Genomic DNA, 16,829 nt, shown 5'->3' with positions numbered 1-16,829 from the left:
TGCTGTGGCAAGACAGAGTGAGGAGACAGATGAGCAAAAGTGTGAGAAGAGGGCGAAGACAAATTCGTTGACAAAATACTAAAGTCACTGGGTTTAGGTTAATTATAAATTTACGTGTGTGTGTGTGTGTGTGTGTGTGTGTGTGTGAATAGCAGAGGTGGGACCAAGTCATCGTTTTGCAAGTCTTAAGTCTTTGCACCCAAGTCCCAAGACACGTTCTGAGTCTTACACTTTAAGTTTCACGTCTTAAACAAGTCATAACTCTTCACCAAATGTAATGCCATTTTAACAACAGAGTAATAATATACTAATTTACAAAAATCATCAGTGCTTTTTAAAATTTAGATCTATTTGTTAAAACAAGTTTGTTGTTATCTTTGTAGACCCACATTTTGCATACTGCAGTTCATTTCTTGTTGAGCATCACATAGTTTTTGTTATCTAATTATCTTTATCAGGGTTTTCCAACTACTGCTCAGTAACCCAGCGTTATTACCTCATGGTCCTTATGGGCGCTGTTGGATCAGTTCAAACAAAGTGGATCTGGGGAATTAAGTGCTGACTTGCTAGGAATGTATAGTGTTAACTTAAATCAGCTGTGTCTTTTCCTGACCTAGAAAAGCTTATTCATGCTTTTGTATTCTCGCGTCTCAACTGCTGTAACACACTGTTTACATGCCTCAGTAAATCTCCAGTAGCTCCACTTCAACTAGTGCAGAACGCTGCAGCTCGTATTTAAACTGGGACTAACTGTAGGTCACATATCACCCTGATCATCGCCTTCTTTCATTGGTTGCCACTTAACTAGAGAACTGATTTTAAGATTATTTTAATAACTAAAGCTCAACATGGTTTAACCCCCAGTTATATGGCTGAGCTAACCTGTGCTCCAAGACGTGATCTGAGATCCTCAAGCCTTCCCTCTCTAGTCATCCCTACATCGAGGATGATAATTAAAAGTGAATGGGTTTTTGCCATCAAGGCCAAGAGGCTCCGGAATTCTCTGCCTGAGGAGATCAGGCCGGATAGCATATTACCCATTTTTAAATCATTGCTTAAAACATATTTTTATAGGCAAACTTTCCCTTTTAACGCCTGATTTGTAGTGTTTGATCTGAAACTTTTGTGTTTTATTTCCTTTTGTTCTATTTTTGCCTCTGTACACATTATTTTTCTCAGCTCTTAACAATTTTGGTTATTGTTGTCTTATTTTCATGTTGTAACGTTAGTTGTATGAAGTTGCAAGTCACTGATGTTAAGGCCCAAGTTGAATTTCAAGACTTTTTTAATGTTTTCAAGTCTAATCTAAAGTAATCAGATTTGTGACTCGAGTCTGACTCAAGTCTATGTCATGTGACTTGAGTCCACACTTCTGGAGAACAGTGTGTCTGTTTTCTATCTTCCCAAAGGGGGGGAGTCTTGTGATGTTTTTCACTGAAGTTTAGATTATTCTTGATAGATGATGTGCAGTGCAGGAAGATGGGTTAAAAATGCAAGAGAGGCTGATGGAGAACAGTGTGATGACGGAGTGAGTTAGTTCAAGTTTCCCTTTAAACTGGTCGGTCAACTCACCAAAGCCTAATCACATGCTTGGTGAGAGCAAAAACACACACCAAATAAAACTGCTGAATAAATCCAGCTGTTTGGTCTCAGAGCAACATCTCAGAGAATAAATCCTTTAAGCAGGCAGAGAGTTCATATTCACATAACACACTGTTGACTTCTACAGCCGACAGAAAAAACAGTCAGAGTGGGAGATACAGAGAAAAAGAGCTGAAGAGAGAGAATCCAGGAACCACGTGGACAGAGGTGGATTGTGGGGCAGGGAGGTGTGCCAGGGCTCGCCAGTAAAAGTAGGCCAGCGCATCTGCCGGGCAGACAAAAACATGTCGTCACCGTTTAGAGAGAAAGTGGGGGCAGAGCCTAAAAGCTCGGCCTTAGAGGACTGAGCGTGTTTGTGTGTGTAGGTTTGCCTGTCCGTCCTGATTTTCCTCCACATCGAAGCATGGAATAATGTAGAGCAGCAGTTTGTTTTAAAGCCTGCTGATCCTCCATAATCCTCTCCACTGGTGCATCTCTGTGGCAGCCAGGGCATAGTGGCTGGACTGGTGAACAGCTCTCTTAACTCACACACACAAACACACACATTTCTGAACCGGACCCTACCACCTTGCCTATGGTACATCTGTTACCTGAAGTCACATTGATTTCAGCTCAACCCAAAGAGAACAGGATATTTTTCATTATCAGGGAAGTAAGTCGGCCTGCATTAAGAGCAGTTTTTCCTTGATTTGCCCTCTTTTCCCTCTGGTGTACACTGTCTTGAATTCTTCCACACATGGAGTACACTCCTCTTCCAGTGTGACTTGCAAAGCCAGCCCAGGGCATGACAAGATTTACTTTGGAAAAGTGAACTCTCTCCGACTTCTGCCTGAAATTAAAATGGCTCTACTCTACACTCGAGAACTGTGAAATTCAAAACACAGATTCAGAAATGAACCGTCAATGTCAGATCTTCTGACGGCTGCAAATTCTTCATATTATTTGAACATCTGACCACTTTCACCTACAAACAGTGGGGTCAAGAGAAAGATTTGAGGGAATGGATGATCACTTTTTCTACTTTACTGCAGCAAACACATTAGCCCTGTAGATGAGCACTGCTGCTCTATTTGTTCATCTTCTTCTGCATGGACAGACCAAAGGCACTAAGTGGTAAATGGGGCTGGAATGGGGGTGTGTGCTGACATGTTGTGTTGTTCATGGATGATGTGTTTCTTTTTGTAGGCCAACCCAGAAATCACCATACCCCTGGTTCCCTCAACAAAAAGCCAATGGCAGTTTTCAAATGTTTTTGGATTATTGCAGAAAATAAACTCTGTAGACTGTAGATTTATTCAGCAAGAATAATCTCCACAGGTAAACACCATTTTTATGATTTTTGAAGCATAAATGCACTTACTAGAAGTAAAACAACATACACCACGGTCGCATGACTTCGACGTCACCACCACCACGAGGCTGTAAAGCTGTGCTCGGCATGATGGCGTTCTGTCGTCTCATTTGGCAACTTGTTAGCAACTAGGGACATGCAGATTTATCAGCTTAACATCGGAATCAGCCGACATCCACCCTGTTTGCAGTCTTCAGCCCATCGCAGGCTATAAAGCAGGGCTCAAAACTAACAACCAGAAAGTTGAATTAATAAGCAGGTACAAGAGGTATACAATGTCTGTTTCGCGAATGGGCTCTACAATGTCACGGTTGTGTGATGAGATGGCTAGTAGCACCCGTGTCCCATCTTTCAGATTTAATCTTTTAAAATGCAGTTTTGGGGAGAAACTTGAAAAAAATAGGGTTATTTGAAGGAAAAATTTGTTTATGTTTTTACAGCAAAATAAAATAGATATTAGAGGGAATTATGATATTATTATATATATAGTAAAAAAGGGAGTGTAATGAAGGGCTTAAGTACTTTAAATACAGTTCAGTAACTTTTTAATAGTGTAGATTTCTTTGTTTTCCCATCCTAATAAGCAACTGCCTTTTTTCAGACATGTAAATGCTTTAAAATTCATAAGTGGGGTTTTTACCTGCATAATTTATGTTGTAGAAGGTTGAATGTCATGCAAACTCATTTCCAGGTTTTAGGACTCATTCCTGCACCTATACCTGTCTCTACAGAGGCATACGCCATATACGTCATCCTGTCTAAAGAATTATGACCCCAAGCCCATTCCTGGCACCAGGATCTGGGTCTGTACATATCAAGCATCTCAGAGCAGAAAAGAATTAGTCCTAACTGGCACAAAACTCTCAGAGTGACGCTTTTCTGGTTCAACTTTTAGCCTTAGGGGTGAAAGCAACTTACTTTCTGAATCTCTCTCTGCTGTAAGATTTAGGAGAGTGGTAGAGCTTTCCTAACCTGTTACAAGTTCCCAACAGGTAGAAAGTCACAAGATAAACATGAATGTGCAGAACCAAGAAGGTGGAGAAATACAAACAATCTTTGAAACAAAACAGAAATGCAATTCGCCGTAAGACTTGACTGGATAAAATTTTCAGTATAAAAAAGAAGAAAATCTATGATCAAAGAAATAGCTCCTAAAATCAAAGTTGCAGGTTTGGTCATAATTAGCTAGATATGAAGATAATTTTTTACATATGCTCGACTCATTTCCAGATTTGGTTGTGTCTTTTCTCAGACAGAAACCAGTGGATCCAGATCTGCTGTGATCAAACAAGTTTTTACAAGCGAATATTAACATCAAGATTCTTTGGTGTGTATTTTTCAAACTTTAATACATACATGAGCTCAAAACTGAACATCAACACACACAGATATTGACAGGAAACATTATACTGCTCTTAAATCAAATGCAAAGTGCTACTCGTATGATTTTACTTATTGTTTTTACTTCAAGGAAGGAGCCTGTCTAAAATAAGTGAAGGCAACAAGCTTAAAATATAAATTCACCCCCTGCATTAAACGGATATGTAAGAAAATTAGTTGATAATATAGTTGCCTGGATTTATAAAGCTCTGTTTAACCCATGGGACAAAACAGATGTCACACTCTCTGTTCAAACAGAACCTGATTGGTCGCTTTCTTATTATTCTCATTAAAATGCCATGCTAATAAATGCACTGGCACATGCCCAGTGGTTCCTGGCAGAACAACAATACTTCATCCTGTTTCTACTTAAAGCCAGATAATCACAGTTTGATAAAACACGTCAGTTCATCTAATATAGTGAAAGGCCACATACTCGTATTAATCCACACTAGTTGAAGCTATTTGTAAAGCTTGTTTGCCTTTCTGCTACATAAGGATCCTTCTCTGACTACACCGCCTCTGTGACGCAAGTAAATACTTCAGAATTTACACAGGAGCCTCTTTCTAGGATGTAGCGTGAATGAACAGACACACCTCTATTTGGAAGCAAACCTGAAGCACAAAGTAGGCCAAGTTACATGTTGGCAAAGAAACTGCTGCTCATTTACCTGAAATGCCTTCAGCCTGCTGACATTTAGGACATTTTCATCCAGAATTGAAGCTGAACAGCTCGAGATCTGTGTGTTGTCTACATTAAATCATTAATGCAACAATTCAGAAAAAACTAATTCAAACCTCAATAACACAAAAATAGCACCAAGTCAGATACAAACAGCATTTTTGATACTAAGAAAATGCAAAATCTCTCTGCACAGTGATACCATTGCAGGTGTAGTTTGGTAGAGAGAAAATAGTTTCCCTATGAAACTGCTCACAAGGTCTGTGGTTTATCTTGAGTAACCGGGTCATGACCTCTGGTAAGAGACATTGCAGTTGATTTTTTTTCTTTAATCCTTTGAGAACCACAAGCTGAGTGTCATCTAGTTAGGAACCGAACTTGGTACTTTTACGGGTACCGACTGTATGACATCAATACTACCAAATACTGATTCATGTTTAAGTATTCAGTGCCAAATTTCAGTACTTGAGAACACGTTTGAGTGGGAATGCCAGGTATTGGACAAGAGGAGGAAGTGCCATGAAGTGCCCCAAAGCCTGAGAGTCAGCCATGGAGCTCCGACGCCAGCAATGGAGCTCTGCGGAGCTGCCGGGTTCAACTTCAGACAGAGGTGGAAGCCGCCTAAACCTGGGAAGTTCTTCACTGGCTTCCAAGCGAGCCACAACTATTGCTGCAGCACCGATCTGAGTGTCAATCTCCCATGATAGTTTCGGTTTCTGGTCTATTTTCATTTCTATATTATTTTAGTATCACTGCTAGATGTGCAGACACACATACACACAAGGAGACAGACTGACAGAGACAGAATATTAGCTCCATGTGTGATTAGAAAAGAGCAGAATTGTGCTTCGGTCTACAACGTGACCCCTCCAGCTTGTTAAAAAATGCCATTTATATTTTACTACAAAAGTAAAGCACCGAAAAAGGTACTGTTGGGTGTCTGTACTAAATTACAGGTACTGGTGTCTGTATTGATAAAATGTGAACAGTACCCAACCCAACGTCTAGTTCTAATATACTGAAGAAAAGGCAGAGACCGACATCTCCTACATTAGGCAACTCACAAAACAATCTAGACTGCACTACAGATTAGGGCTGCAACTAACAATTATTTTCATTGTCGACTAATCTGTCAATTATTTCTTCGATTAGTCGACTAATTATTTTATCCAAAATGTGTTAAAATGTTGAAAAATGTCGGTCTGTCTCTCCCAAACCCCAAAATTATGTCATCTAATGTCTTGTTTTGTACACATGCCAAAGGATTTTAGTTCACCGTCATGGGAGAGTGTGTAAAGCTGCCCATATTTGAACGGAAGAAGCTGCAATAAGAGTATTTTGGGGTACTTTTATAGTACTTTTCTATGAAACATGACTCAAACCGATTAGTCGACTACTAAAATACACACCGATTATTTCAATAGTCAATTAGTCATCGATTAGTTGACTAATCGTTGCAGCCCTACTACAGATAAGTGGAAATATATATAAATATATATTTTAATTTTGGGTGATATTTCCCTTTAAATTACTGGTTATACAGTTATCATCTCATAACAATGTTGGAATTTACATTAGTTTTTATTTTTTCTATACCAATGTGTTAAATGCCTTTGTAATAATGTATTTATCAGCAGTGAAATTAAACATGAATCTCTCTGTTACGAAGCTAAACAAAAGACCTACAGTCACAGCATGGTGGCAACAGTGAAGCTGTGGCACTGTGAAGCATCGCAGCAGTCAGACAGGGATCAAAGAGGCTTGGGAATGCGACATCAGGAACATCGGCCCTGGACAATAGGTCTGACGGACGCAGTCATGTGATATAATGTCATTTGATAGGAAAAGCTACTTTGCCAGGGTGGGTTAGCATGGGTGGGTGTGGAGAGAACAATGAATGCGTGAATGCTAGTCAGTATGAATGCATCGTCAGGCACAGCAGGGGAACAAAAACTCATCAAAGATTCACCTCAGAACACAGTGTACCCATGTGCTGCGGCATAGTGAACGCTTACATTTACCACCATGCATACTACAGTGTAAACAGTTCGAGCAGGGAATCATCATGTTTTTTCAAACCCTGGAAACTGACAGGACGACTCTGATATTCTGGCTTATACATTACATGCATACATAGTATCTTGATTCTGACGCCCATTTTTCAAATCTATTTATTTCAGCCTGTGAAATAAGATAATGGGATCTTACATTTAGCAGGCGACTTGAAGAAAGTGGATTTGATGGTGTTGGTATGTCTTGAGATCCAAGCTTAAGCAAAACATGCCATTATTAGCTTTAGTACACAATGTTCTTTAGCACTGTACATCAACAATGGACAGGGAGTCCCTCTCTGTACATTGCCCTCACCCAGACTAATGAAAAGGCAGACACGCACTCAGTCAAGCACTTGCTGCATACAAGACCAAACCTTTAACAAAGAAAAAAAAAAGAAATAGACCACCACATGCAGCACAAGCATAACAGCCTGGCTGGTCGGTAGCTGCTTAAGGTAAACAGTGAGGAGCAGTGAGCCAGAGAGGGGGAGGGGAGGAGAAGAAACCAGAGCATTTTCAGAGGGGAAAAACTGTGCCCTTTGAGGAAGACAGAAAAAAGTGACGCTGATTTCAGTGGAATGAACTATCAAAAACACACAGAGCATCAAACCATTAGTAAAGTCTTGGGATGCATTTAAACAACATAAGATGGAAAATTCTCATGCTTTAAAGCCCTTTAGATTAATACCATACAATTAAAAACCTGCTGAACAACGTGCCCTGTTAATTGCTCAGTAAATACATTCAGTGGGTATACGCAGTATCAAACAAAAAAAGAAGTGCAAACTGAATAATCATTTGACAAATATTCATGTCAATCAACTCTCTTGCCTTTGTCACACTCCCCTCTCACATACGCAAACACACGCAACAACACGACCAAGTGTTCTGATGCAAGTCTCCACCTTTAAAACCCAACAATCTCCACCCTCAGATTGCTATTCATTGATACAGTAAACAGTAATATTTTCATTCTAACCACTGACAAAGCCTCGGGCTACTGGCCTGCAATCAACTCTCACTGCAGGCCTACTTATTCCCAGAAAAATATTATGTGAGCAACAGGATCCTGCGAAGACTTTCCTGTTTCCAGAAAGAAAAAGAGAATCTTAATCGAATCTTGTAGCAGAGTTGCACCGCCATGGGGCTCATTGCAGACGACTGCAAGCTTTTCAACAATATGTCACACGAACAAATCTACAAGAACATAATGCAGGTTTATGACACAGAATCCACGACACAAAGATATGCTGATATGCAGTGAAAAGCAGTTTGCATTTGATTTACCTTGGCACACCCAACTTCAAATAAGCCTAGAGAACTATTTTCTGAGTAAAGGATGTAAGATGATGGACTCACACAAAAATGAAACAGATGACACTCAATCCTTTTAACATGTGCTTTTTGTTTTTATTTAAGGCAAAAGACAAGACACCTAACAGTGAACCATGAGTCTCTGCTTTATACTAACCTCCACTGTCTCCAGACTTTACTCAAAATACTGTTATCTCAAAGCGGATATCACATTCTTACTCAGTTATCCAGTTGTTCTTTGGTCAAGTAAACAGACAAAGTGGATCAATAAAGTCTGGCTTCTACTCATTGTTTTCTGTTTCTCTACAAATCAATGATTCTGCTATCCACCTGACAAGTAGTCAAAGCTTCAGCCTAAGCTCACTGTATTGTACAAATTGCAGCCTGATTTGCTCATGATTAACACACACCACACAAATAATACTTACTACAAGCTTCCTACGTTCATTTCTTTATTGAAGGAAATTTTATTGCAATCTGGATTTGATAATGCGTTGATCACCCAGCCCTGCCGCCAACCACTGCCTTTCACACCTTGGTGTACTCACATCACCTTACGCTGGGTCTGCCTCAGGTGTTAGCTCACTCTGAGTACCTCACATTTCTCATGTTATAAAAAGCTGCCAGCATAAAGCATTAACATACAGAGCGCCATGCAGCTGGGGGGGCAGGAAGGCCGGCAGGCAAAAGAGCTCAGTGTGCTCGGCGGTCTCCATGGCCAGTGGACAGGAACAATAGTGTACTCTAGAGTGCCAGTCCAGCTCTGTCTCCTCACATAAAACCAGAGCGGCCAGCCTGCAGTGCTGAACACTGCTACAATAACAACAACAGAAAGATGGACTCAGTTACGGAGCCTCTGGTCTCTAAGCCAACAGTCGAGGACAGGGAAGGTTTTATCACTGTGTTTTTTAACTTTACTGTACGTTCAAACCAGGAGCTTCCAAAGAGGCAAAGTCTCTTGCAGACAGCCAAGAAGCACGACTGTCAAAAATATCTGTGGCAGCTTTGGTTGCTCATCACGTGACTCATTGAACGTTCGATCGTGCTTGTCAATTTAAAGGAGCCACAAAGCCGGTTACTGACTTGAAAGCAGCGTAGTTGCTGCTTGCTGTTGTCCAGTCAAAAAGCTCATAGTTGGCCAACAGAAAGTTATGTTTGGTCAATGAAAACAGAAAACGTATGTCATCCCATTCAAACCAAGCAAGGAAGACTTGCATGCTACGTCGCAACATTAGTCTGCAATTCTCTTCTCTATTACAAACATTACACACTTTAACACTCACCAGACCAACCGACGACCTGCGCAACACGGCCCCAAGCCTCATTCTTTTTATTTTGGTCTCTGTAACCGAACAGCGACACATTATAAAGGGACTGAGTGGGCGTGAACGCAAGTAATCAACTTCTCGATATCCATTGTCGGAACAAGTGTGCTGTAGGAACCAAAGTTACATGGCTTGTTCTCTGGGACCTACTTTATCGAAGCACGTCAGCGTTCCGATTGGTTGTCGCCGCACCGCGTCAGAGCTCATTACCATAAAGTTAAACGAGTTTTAACTCCCCTCTGGACCCACTCCGGTCGCTTTGGTCGCCCAAGACATGTGGCTGACGACCAGGTCGCCCAAGTCACCGGGCTCTCATTGACAATGAATGACTTCCGCCGCTTTGGAAGCTCTGGTCGCTGTTGGTGTGAACGTACAGTAACATGGTGTAATGCACCCACTGGCAGCTAGTTAGACCCAGTCTCGCAGTCTGACAAATGGAAGTAGTCTTCTGTAGAGGGTTTGATTCTTTTGATTAATATAACACAAAATCTACACCTAATGACAAGTGTTTTTATTTCTTTAGACAGGAAGTGATGTCTTCAGATTGCTTATTGTGTCTGCCAATCAAAAAACAAAGAAATTTAATTTGCTATCAAAGCGATATCAAATGAGACCCCCAAATGTTTGGTGTTTTTATTGAAAAACTGACTTGAATTGGATCAATTTTCTGCTGATCGAGTACATGATTGACTAATCAGTTCAGCCTAGTCTGTTTTTCAAATTGAACACTGACAATGCCAAAAGGCACACATTATCTGGTGATTGATTGATTTGATTAAACTCAAAGAAAAGATGACAAACACCTATGTCTAAGAACAAGAGGCCCGGGCCTGTTTTCCTTGCTGCAGATGATAATTCTGCTGTTTTCTGACATGTAGGTGAAGTGTCATGTTTGCTCTGACAGATAACCTTGAGGCATTTGTTTTGCTTAAAAAACAAATCCAACTGCATTCTTTGTAGGTTAATCAATGATTTAAATTCACAAGTTTTTAAAAAGGAGTACCTCAGATACCATTGAACAGAGCTGAGATATGCAACATCTTCCCTCAGAAACTGAATCAAGAGAAGATAAGAACACAAACCAACTTAACAACCCTTTAGTGACAAACTGGAGCAAGCATAGACTCCTATTGCTCCACTGTATAAGAGCTGGTGATCTGAATTTTTTCCATGATAAAACAATGAGTTTCTTCTAGTCAAGTGACTGACTTTAACAGAATGTCAAGAAATCATGTATGTCTTATCTGTGAATCAGTGTGTCCTCATGCACATTACCTGCATAGCGTGACAGTACGGCATGTGGGCACTTCTGGATAAGGAAATATTGGGGCAGACGTCTGCAACTCATGATAAATTAATATCAACAATGTCCTTCAGACGATATGAAAGACAGTATATGCAATGTATCTCAATACCCCCAGGTTGGATGAGATCACTCACTGATCATACTCCTCTGACCACCCAAAACATGACTCAACATGACGTCAGAATGTGGCAAATGTGCTCTTAAAAACAGAAAATTGGTTAAATATTAGGAAAATACCAGAGAATGCTCCCGTCACATTTGAGATTCTCCTTTAACCTTTGATCAGACTGCTTTCACAAGGAACCCAGCAGGACAACAAAGGAGTCATCTAATAAAAGCAGAGCTAAAAGGACAGAAAAAACAAGCACGTGTTGACACTGCAAATCACAGCAGCCATACTGTATTACAGGACCATAAACGTTACAAGGCAGCTGGATGAAATGCATAGCTAGGAGGTGATGGGCTTTGGGGAAAGGCTCAAGTAATCAACATCGTCACCGTGTCCCAAGGCAAGGCTTTGTTACCTTCAATTTCACCTTCAAGTCCCAGCCCCTCCCTCCTCTTTCATGGCCGGAGCAGCCAAATAACACACACAGAGCCTTCTCTGTTTCTCTGTCATTTTCTCTCAGTACCCAATACAGGTGCTGGTGAGTGTCTGCTGGTGGCAAATATAGGCAGTGCTATCAGTGACAACAGTCTCCTTGGCCACTTGCACACGTGGGCACCTCAAGGCGGATCTACTTATGCAACAACTGCCCCAAAAGGGGAACTTTTACGACACAGTTCTTTTAACGAGGGGGTCCTATGGCTATACACTGGTTTCCTGCTATCCAAAAATTGTTTACGTTGCCTTTGAGCAGGTTTTAGAGGAGCACACTGTCAAGAAATACTTTTAAACCTTTGTTTATTCACAACACTGCAAAGTGTGTGTGTAGTGAGGGGGAATTCTCCTGATGCTATGTTTAACAAACTCCATTAGCCCCTTAACGTATTGTGAGCTTTCCAAAAATATTTGTGCCACAAAACAGATGCTCTACACAAGATTGCTCAAGACTTCAAGCTGCAAGTTGGGAAACCCTGATCCGGCAGCAGAGAGTGAGTGAAAGCCCCTATAGACAGTCCCATCCTATAGATGACCTAGGAAAGGAAACAGGTTGGACGAGCTAAACCCACGGTGTTCTGTTACTGGACTAATGTCAAAACATACAGCACGAACATCAGAACACCTCTTTGGGTATTGCAAGCACAAGGAGGAACACACAGCAGTACCCCAGAGTAATTTAAACTGCATCAAAGTAATTTAATTGCATATCAGACTAATCAGCAGCACAGACACTGAATTATAAAACAATCAGGCGAGTCAGCACATTTAAATTCAACAGCACTGGGTGGACAGCTTCATTTTACCTGCACATGCTCAAGAGAATTGCAATGCTTCGCGACTTTTGTTATGTTTAATGGAATATACTATGAAGTCCCCCGTTGGACAGTTGGCTGCAGAGTTATCTCATAAGTGCTAATCACATTACATAACAATAATCTTCAAATGGCTGTGAAACTAATGAGCCTATGACACAGGGACAGAATGTGATGATGACAACACGTGCAGCTATTACTCTTGAGCATGTTCCTGTCCTGACCTGTACAAATGCAATAATAACAATCCAATTGTTTATTTACCCACACAGGTACTTTAACAGAATACAGAATTAGCAGAAACACGTCAACAGTTGGAGGGAAAGTCCAACAGTGTTTACTACAGAGAAAAGTGCTGACACACACCACACTTAACTGATGTTGAGAAACTAAAGTTAAAATCTAAATGGGGAGAAAATAGGCATGTGGTGAGCTATGATTACTGACAACATGGCTGGGAACGTGCAACCCTCACACAAACACACTCAAGTACACATGCACGCTTTCTCTAGTGATGCTGATGTCGACAGCCTAAGCTAGCTTGCAGCACACACAGTTAAGAGCCCACAGTTGCTGACTACAGGAGTGTGACACACACACAGAATACATTTTGGTGTGCATTTCTAAACACTGCAGCACAAAGATCTCAAGCTGATCAGTAAAAGTAGTCTCACAGTAATACACAGAGAACAACACTTCACATAACAAATAAAAGCCGTACAGGGTTATTAAAAAACAGCAGGGGAATCACAGCGACAGACTGATGCACCCCCAACAGGCTTTCGCCACCAGCCTCCAGATACAGAGGCCCTTTCTGCCTAAAATTACTGCTGCCTTGGAAACCTTTGGATTACTGCAAGGACTGCATTCCCTGTGTCTGTGTTCCCACTGGGACGTGTGAGAGCTGGCACAGAGGAGTGAGAAGCCGACAGCAGCACGCTAAAAGGGTTTGCATCAGTAATGAAGTCTGTGCGTGCGGTTGCATGGCCATTAGTTAGTTTGTGGGAAAGTGAAAATGTGCACCAAGGTTTTAAGCAAGCAAACACCTGACATGCAAGGCTGTAATCAAATATAGCCGTAAACAGGTAAGGCTGTCTCATTCGTGAATTTACTCTATAATCCAGTATTCCCTTCTTGAATTTAAATGACTGACAACAAATGTGTTGATCCCTCAGTCAGTTCCCTGTTTGACTTGCTGAACCCTGTTCTGCCTAACTGCTGTGTTTTAATGTTCTCATGTTTTTTTCTATTTTATTTGCCTAATATAAAGATGAAAATCTATGCTAAAGCTTATCCCAGCAATACCTGAACTCTTGAAATAACCTTTGGGAATGTGATCATTCTTCAGGAAATAAAGTAACAAGGATTTACCCTAAATCAGTGAGCTTGTATTTAACTTGTCAGTCTGACCAAATATTTAGACTTCTTTTAAACCATTTTGCAACTCTTTTGCAAAAAAATGAATACTTTAAGGTACTACACCAGACTGCATACTGAAGACAGCTAATTTTTTTATGACAGCACAAAAATCACATTCATGTCATGCTCAATAAAGTGTGAGCATTGAAAACTGTTTCCAAGAGAAGAAAAACAACAACTTGTACAGGATAAAATGATCAGGGACCTTAAGTATGAATGCAATGGATATTCCTTGCCCTGTGTGTTACCAGTACAGAACTACTGTTGGCTCTGCAGTGGTAAAACAGATATCAAGGTATCATTTCCTGGAAACATTGTAATGACGGAGGAGACATCACACTGAAGTAAGAGTATTACATCATTTGAAAGTACCTAGTTTTTAAAGGTTTACAAACAGAAGTACTTTCTACAACTAATAATCCATCAAATGTGTGCTGCATTTGTTTTATCATGGCAAAGATTATACAGTCTCCAAAAGAACTGAATCATCTCTACATTGTCAGGAAACGTGATGGTAAATTGTTGCAAAGAAATGACCAGGACAGCACAGAAAGACACAATAGTCTGCAGGCCACACGTTGAAAGGTTAACTGCTCCTGAGTCACCAATCTGGATAGAGGTGGCATGTTAGCCGGCCTGTTAATCCCATTTCACAAACCCTGCGCATTGTTACCTGCTCCGTGCCTCTGAGATTACACAAATTCATGAGTTACGTTAATCTACCAAATGTCACCTCTGGGTCCATGTACTCTGGCAAAGAACTACCCACACGTGCATTAGAGCGCAACTTATGTGCAATGTTGAATGTCATGACAGATCTGTTATATTTCTAAAAGTATACTGATGCAATTTTGCACAGTGTTTTCACCAGACTGTAAACTCTTGCTCTTTAGTGTTTTGCAGTGGATCTTGTGGATCTGTGATGTGTATCTAGACTTAATGGGTACCCACATAAAGTAAATCCATTTTAAATTTGACTACTACTAGTTGTATGTTTCAAACAATACCTACATACTCTGTATTTTTTGCAACAAATGCAGAGAAAGACTTGCTTTTTGTATGTCATATGATTATAAATTGAGTCATCTGGGTTCAAATTTGTTTCACAGACGAATTTAACAATCTTCAGACATCAATTGGGGCATTACTACCTGATGATGTGGATGTGACACAATTTTTTGGGCGTTTTAGAGGTGGACAACTTGCTTAATTAAAAAATAACCAACTGTGAAATAATGAGTGATTGAATCCCTTAATTACAGGGAAGTAACGTTATAATTGCATCATTACATATATATTAAAAAGAAAGCACATCTTATCAATGTAACTGTAAGTACCCTTTAGTCCACCAGCCACCAAACAAGAAGGTTTGCCTATACACACCATGCTCACTGGTTTAGGTTAGTTAGCCATGTTGGTACTCAACAGTTGGCTAGCTAACATACTAACCCACTAAATAATATTTAAACATCAAACTTTATCAACCAGTTTATGTCAAGTACCGACACAACCCTAGAAAGGCTCTTCTTTCTACCAACAGATCCGTTAAACATCACACTGACCGCACACTGTGACGAGCTGATAATGTTAGCTATGTAGCAGGGAGGATTCATGTCACTGAACACTGATGACTGACACATACTCTGCGGCAAAGACATCAAGCAAAGCGACGTGACGGACAGTAAAATCATCATGAAACGTGGTTCAGCTATTGAAACAGCTGTCACCTGTCTGACGTGACGTTAGTAAGGTGAATGGAGGTGTCGGGCTTAGCTTACCAGCACAGGAGAGCTACAATGAGGCACACCAACAAAACGCGCAGCCTCTTCATTATCTTCCCGCGGGGACCAACATCCTCGCTCTTTGGGGGGGTTTCTAATCTCTCTCGGCTACACAATAAACCGAAGACAAGCCTTTTAGTTGACTGAGGGCTTGTGTTAATAACAAAGGAACAAACGACTGTCCTCCTGTAGCTAAAACCTACACTTGAGATGTGCTAATTTTCATTGTGCGGACCAGTAGTCCGCCTCTTTTTCGGCTTTAGCTGCTACTGCTGTTGTCGAGTAGCTGGCTCTCGGTATGTTCAACCCCTGCTTCACGTCTGACCAATCAAATCAGAGCTGTGGATCCATCGACCAATCATAGGCGACGTAGCAACACCGTATTTGGCAAAGCCCCACCCCCTCTGGTCGGGATGAGTTGGTGAATGTGGAGCAGGACGCGTCACCTATTTCTTGATAAGCAAACCACTAAAGCACGCAATATGTGAAGTTATTGCTCAACCGTGTGATGCCAAACGTTTCGATATAAATGACTAACATTCATATCCTTGTTTTCTGTAAAGGAAATACACGTGGAAGGTCAAAATCACTTAATGAGGTGTGTAGTGAGGAATGTGAACATCGTGTACTTTGTTCCCTCATTGCCACAACACCTTCATATTGTATAAAACTGTATATTTAAAAACACCCTGAAACGGTTTATTAAAAACATCCATGTGTTATTAAAACTGAAAGGAGTGTAGCTCAATTTCTAATGTTATATCTTTATCACAAAATTATTATATCAGAAATATCTGTGTCATTTTCATCATTTTCATGTTTCATTTAAACTTTTAGTAGGGTTTCACAAATCATCAAAATCAATGGGTAATTAAAGTGGTGTAATTGTTGACAGGTGAAGTGAACAACTTTGATAATTTTGTTCCAATGCATTGCTCTGCTGGGAAACCTTTGCTTCTGGCATTCATGTAAATAGAATAGAACATAATAAATCACAAAATTGTCTTCGGCTCACCAACACTGAAGGTACACAGCACTAACAAGTCAACAGCACCATACAAACAGACAACATTTCATAAACACAATAAAAACACATTAAAGCAGGTAAGATAAAACAAATAAGCAGTAGAGCTGTTCAAGTCAATATCTGTGGATTGGTTAAGTTAAGAGTTAAGAATGCTGATGGCATTTGGAATAAA

The 16,829-nt window shown here is 40.5% G+C and overlaps 1 protein-coding gene across 7 annotated transcripts in view; it reads right to left on the bottom strand.

Annotated features, from left to right (window-relative positions):
• suco (SUN domain containing ossification factor) overlaps positions 1-15,941 on the bottom strand; it is a 53,532-nt gene extending 37,591 nt beyond the window's left edge. For all 7 annotated transcript variants that reach the window (XM_033621177.2, XM_078168481.1, XM_033621178.2 and 4 more), the window contains exon 1: positions 15,628-15,941. In XM_033621177.2, coding sequence (XP_033477068.2) covers positions 15,628-15,680 — 53 coding nt within the window. In that variant the 5' untranslated portion in view covers positions 15,681-15,941. The remainder of the gene's footprint in view (positions 1-15,627) is intronic.
• Between the last annotated feature and the right edge of the window lie 888 nt (positions 15,942-16,829).

Source organism: Epinephelus lanceolatus, chromosome 6 (genome assembly GCF_041903045.1).
Source record: "Epinephelus lanceolatus isolate andai-2023 chromosome 6, ASM4190304v1, whole genome shotgun sequence".
Taxonomy (NCBI): domain Eukaryota; kingdom Metazoa; phylum Chordata; class Actinopteri; order Perciformes; family Serranidae; genus Epinephelus; species Epinephelus lanceolatus.
This window is presented reverse-complemented; position numbering and strand designations above follow the sequence as displayed.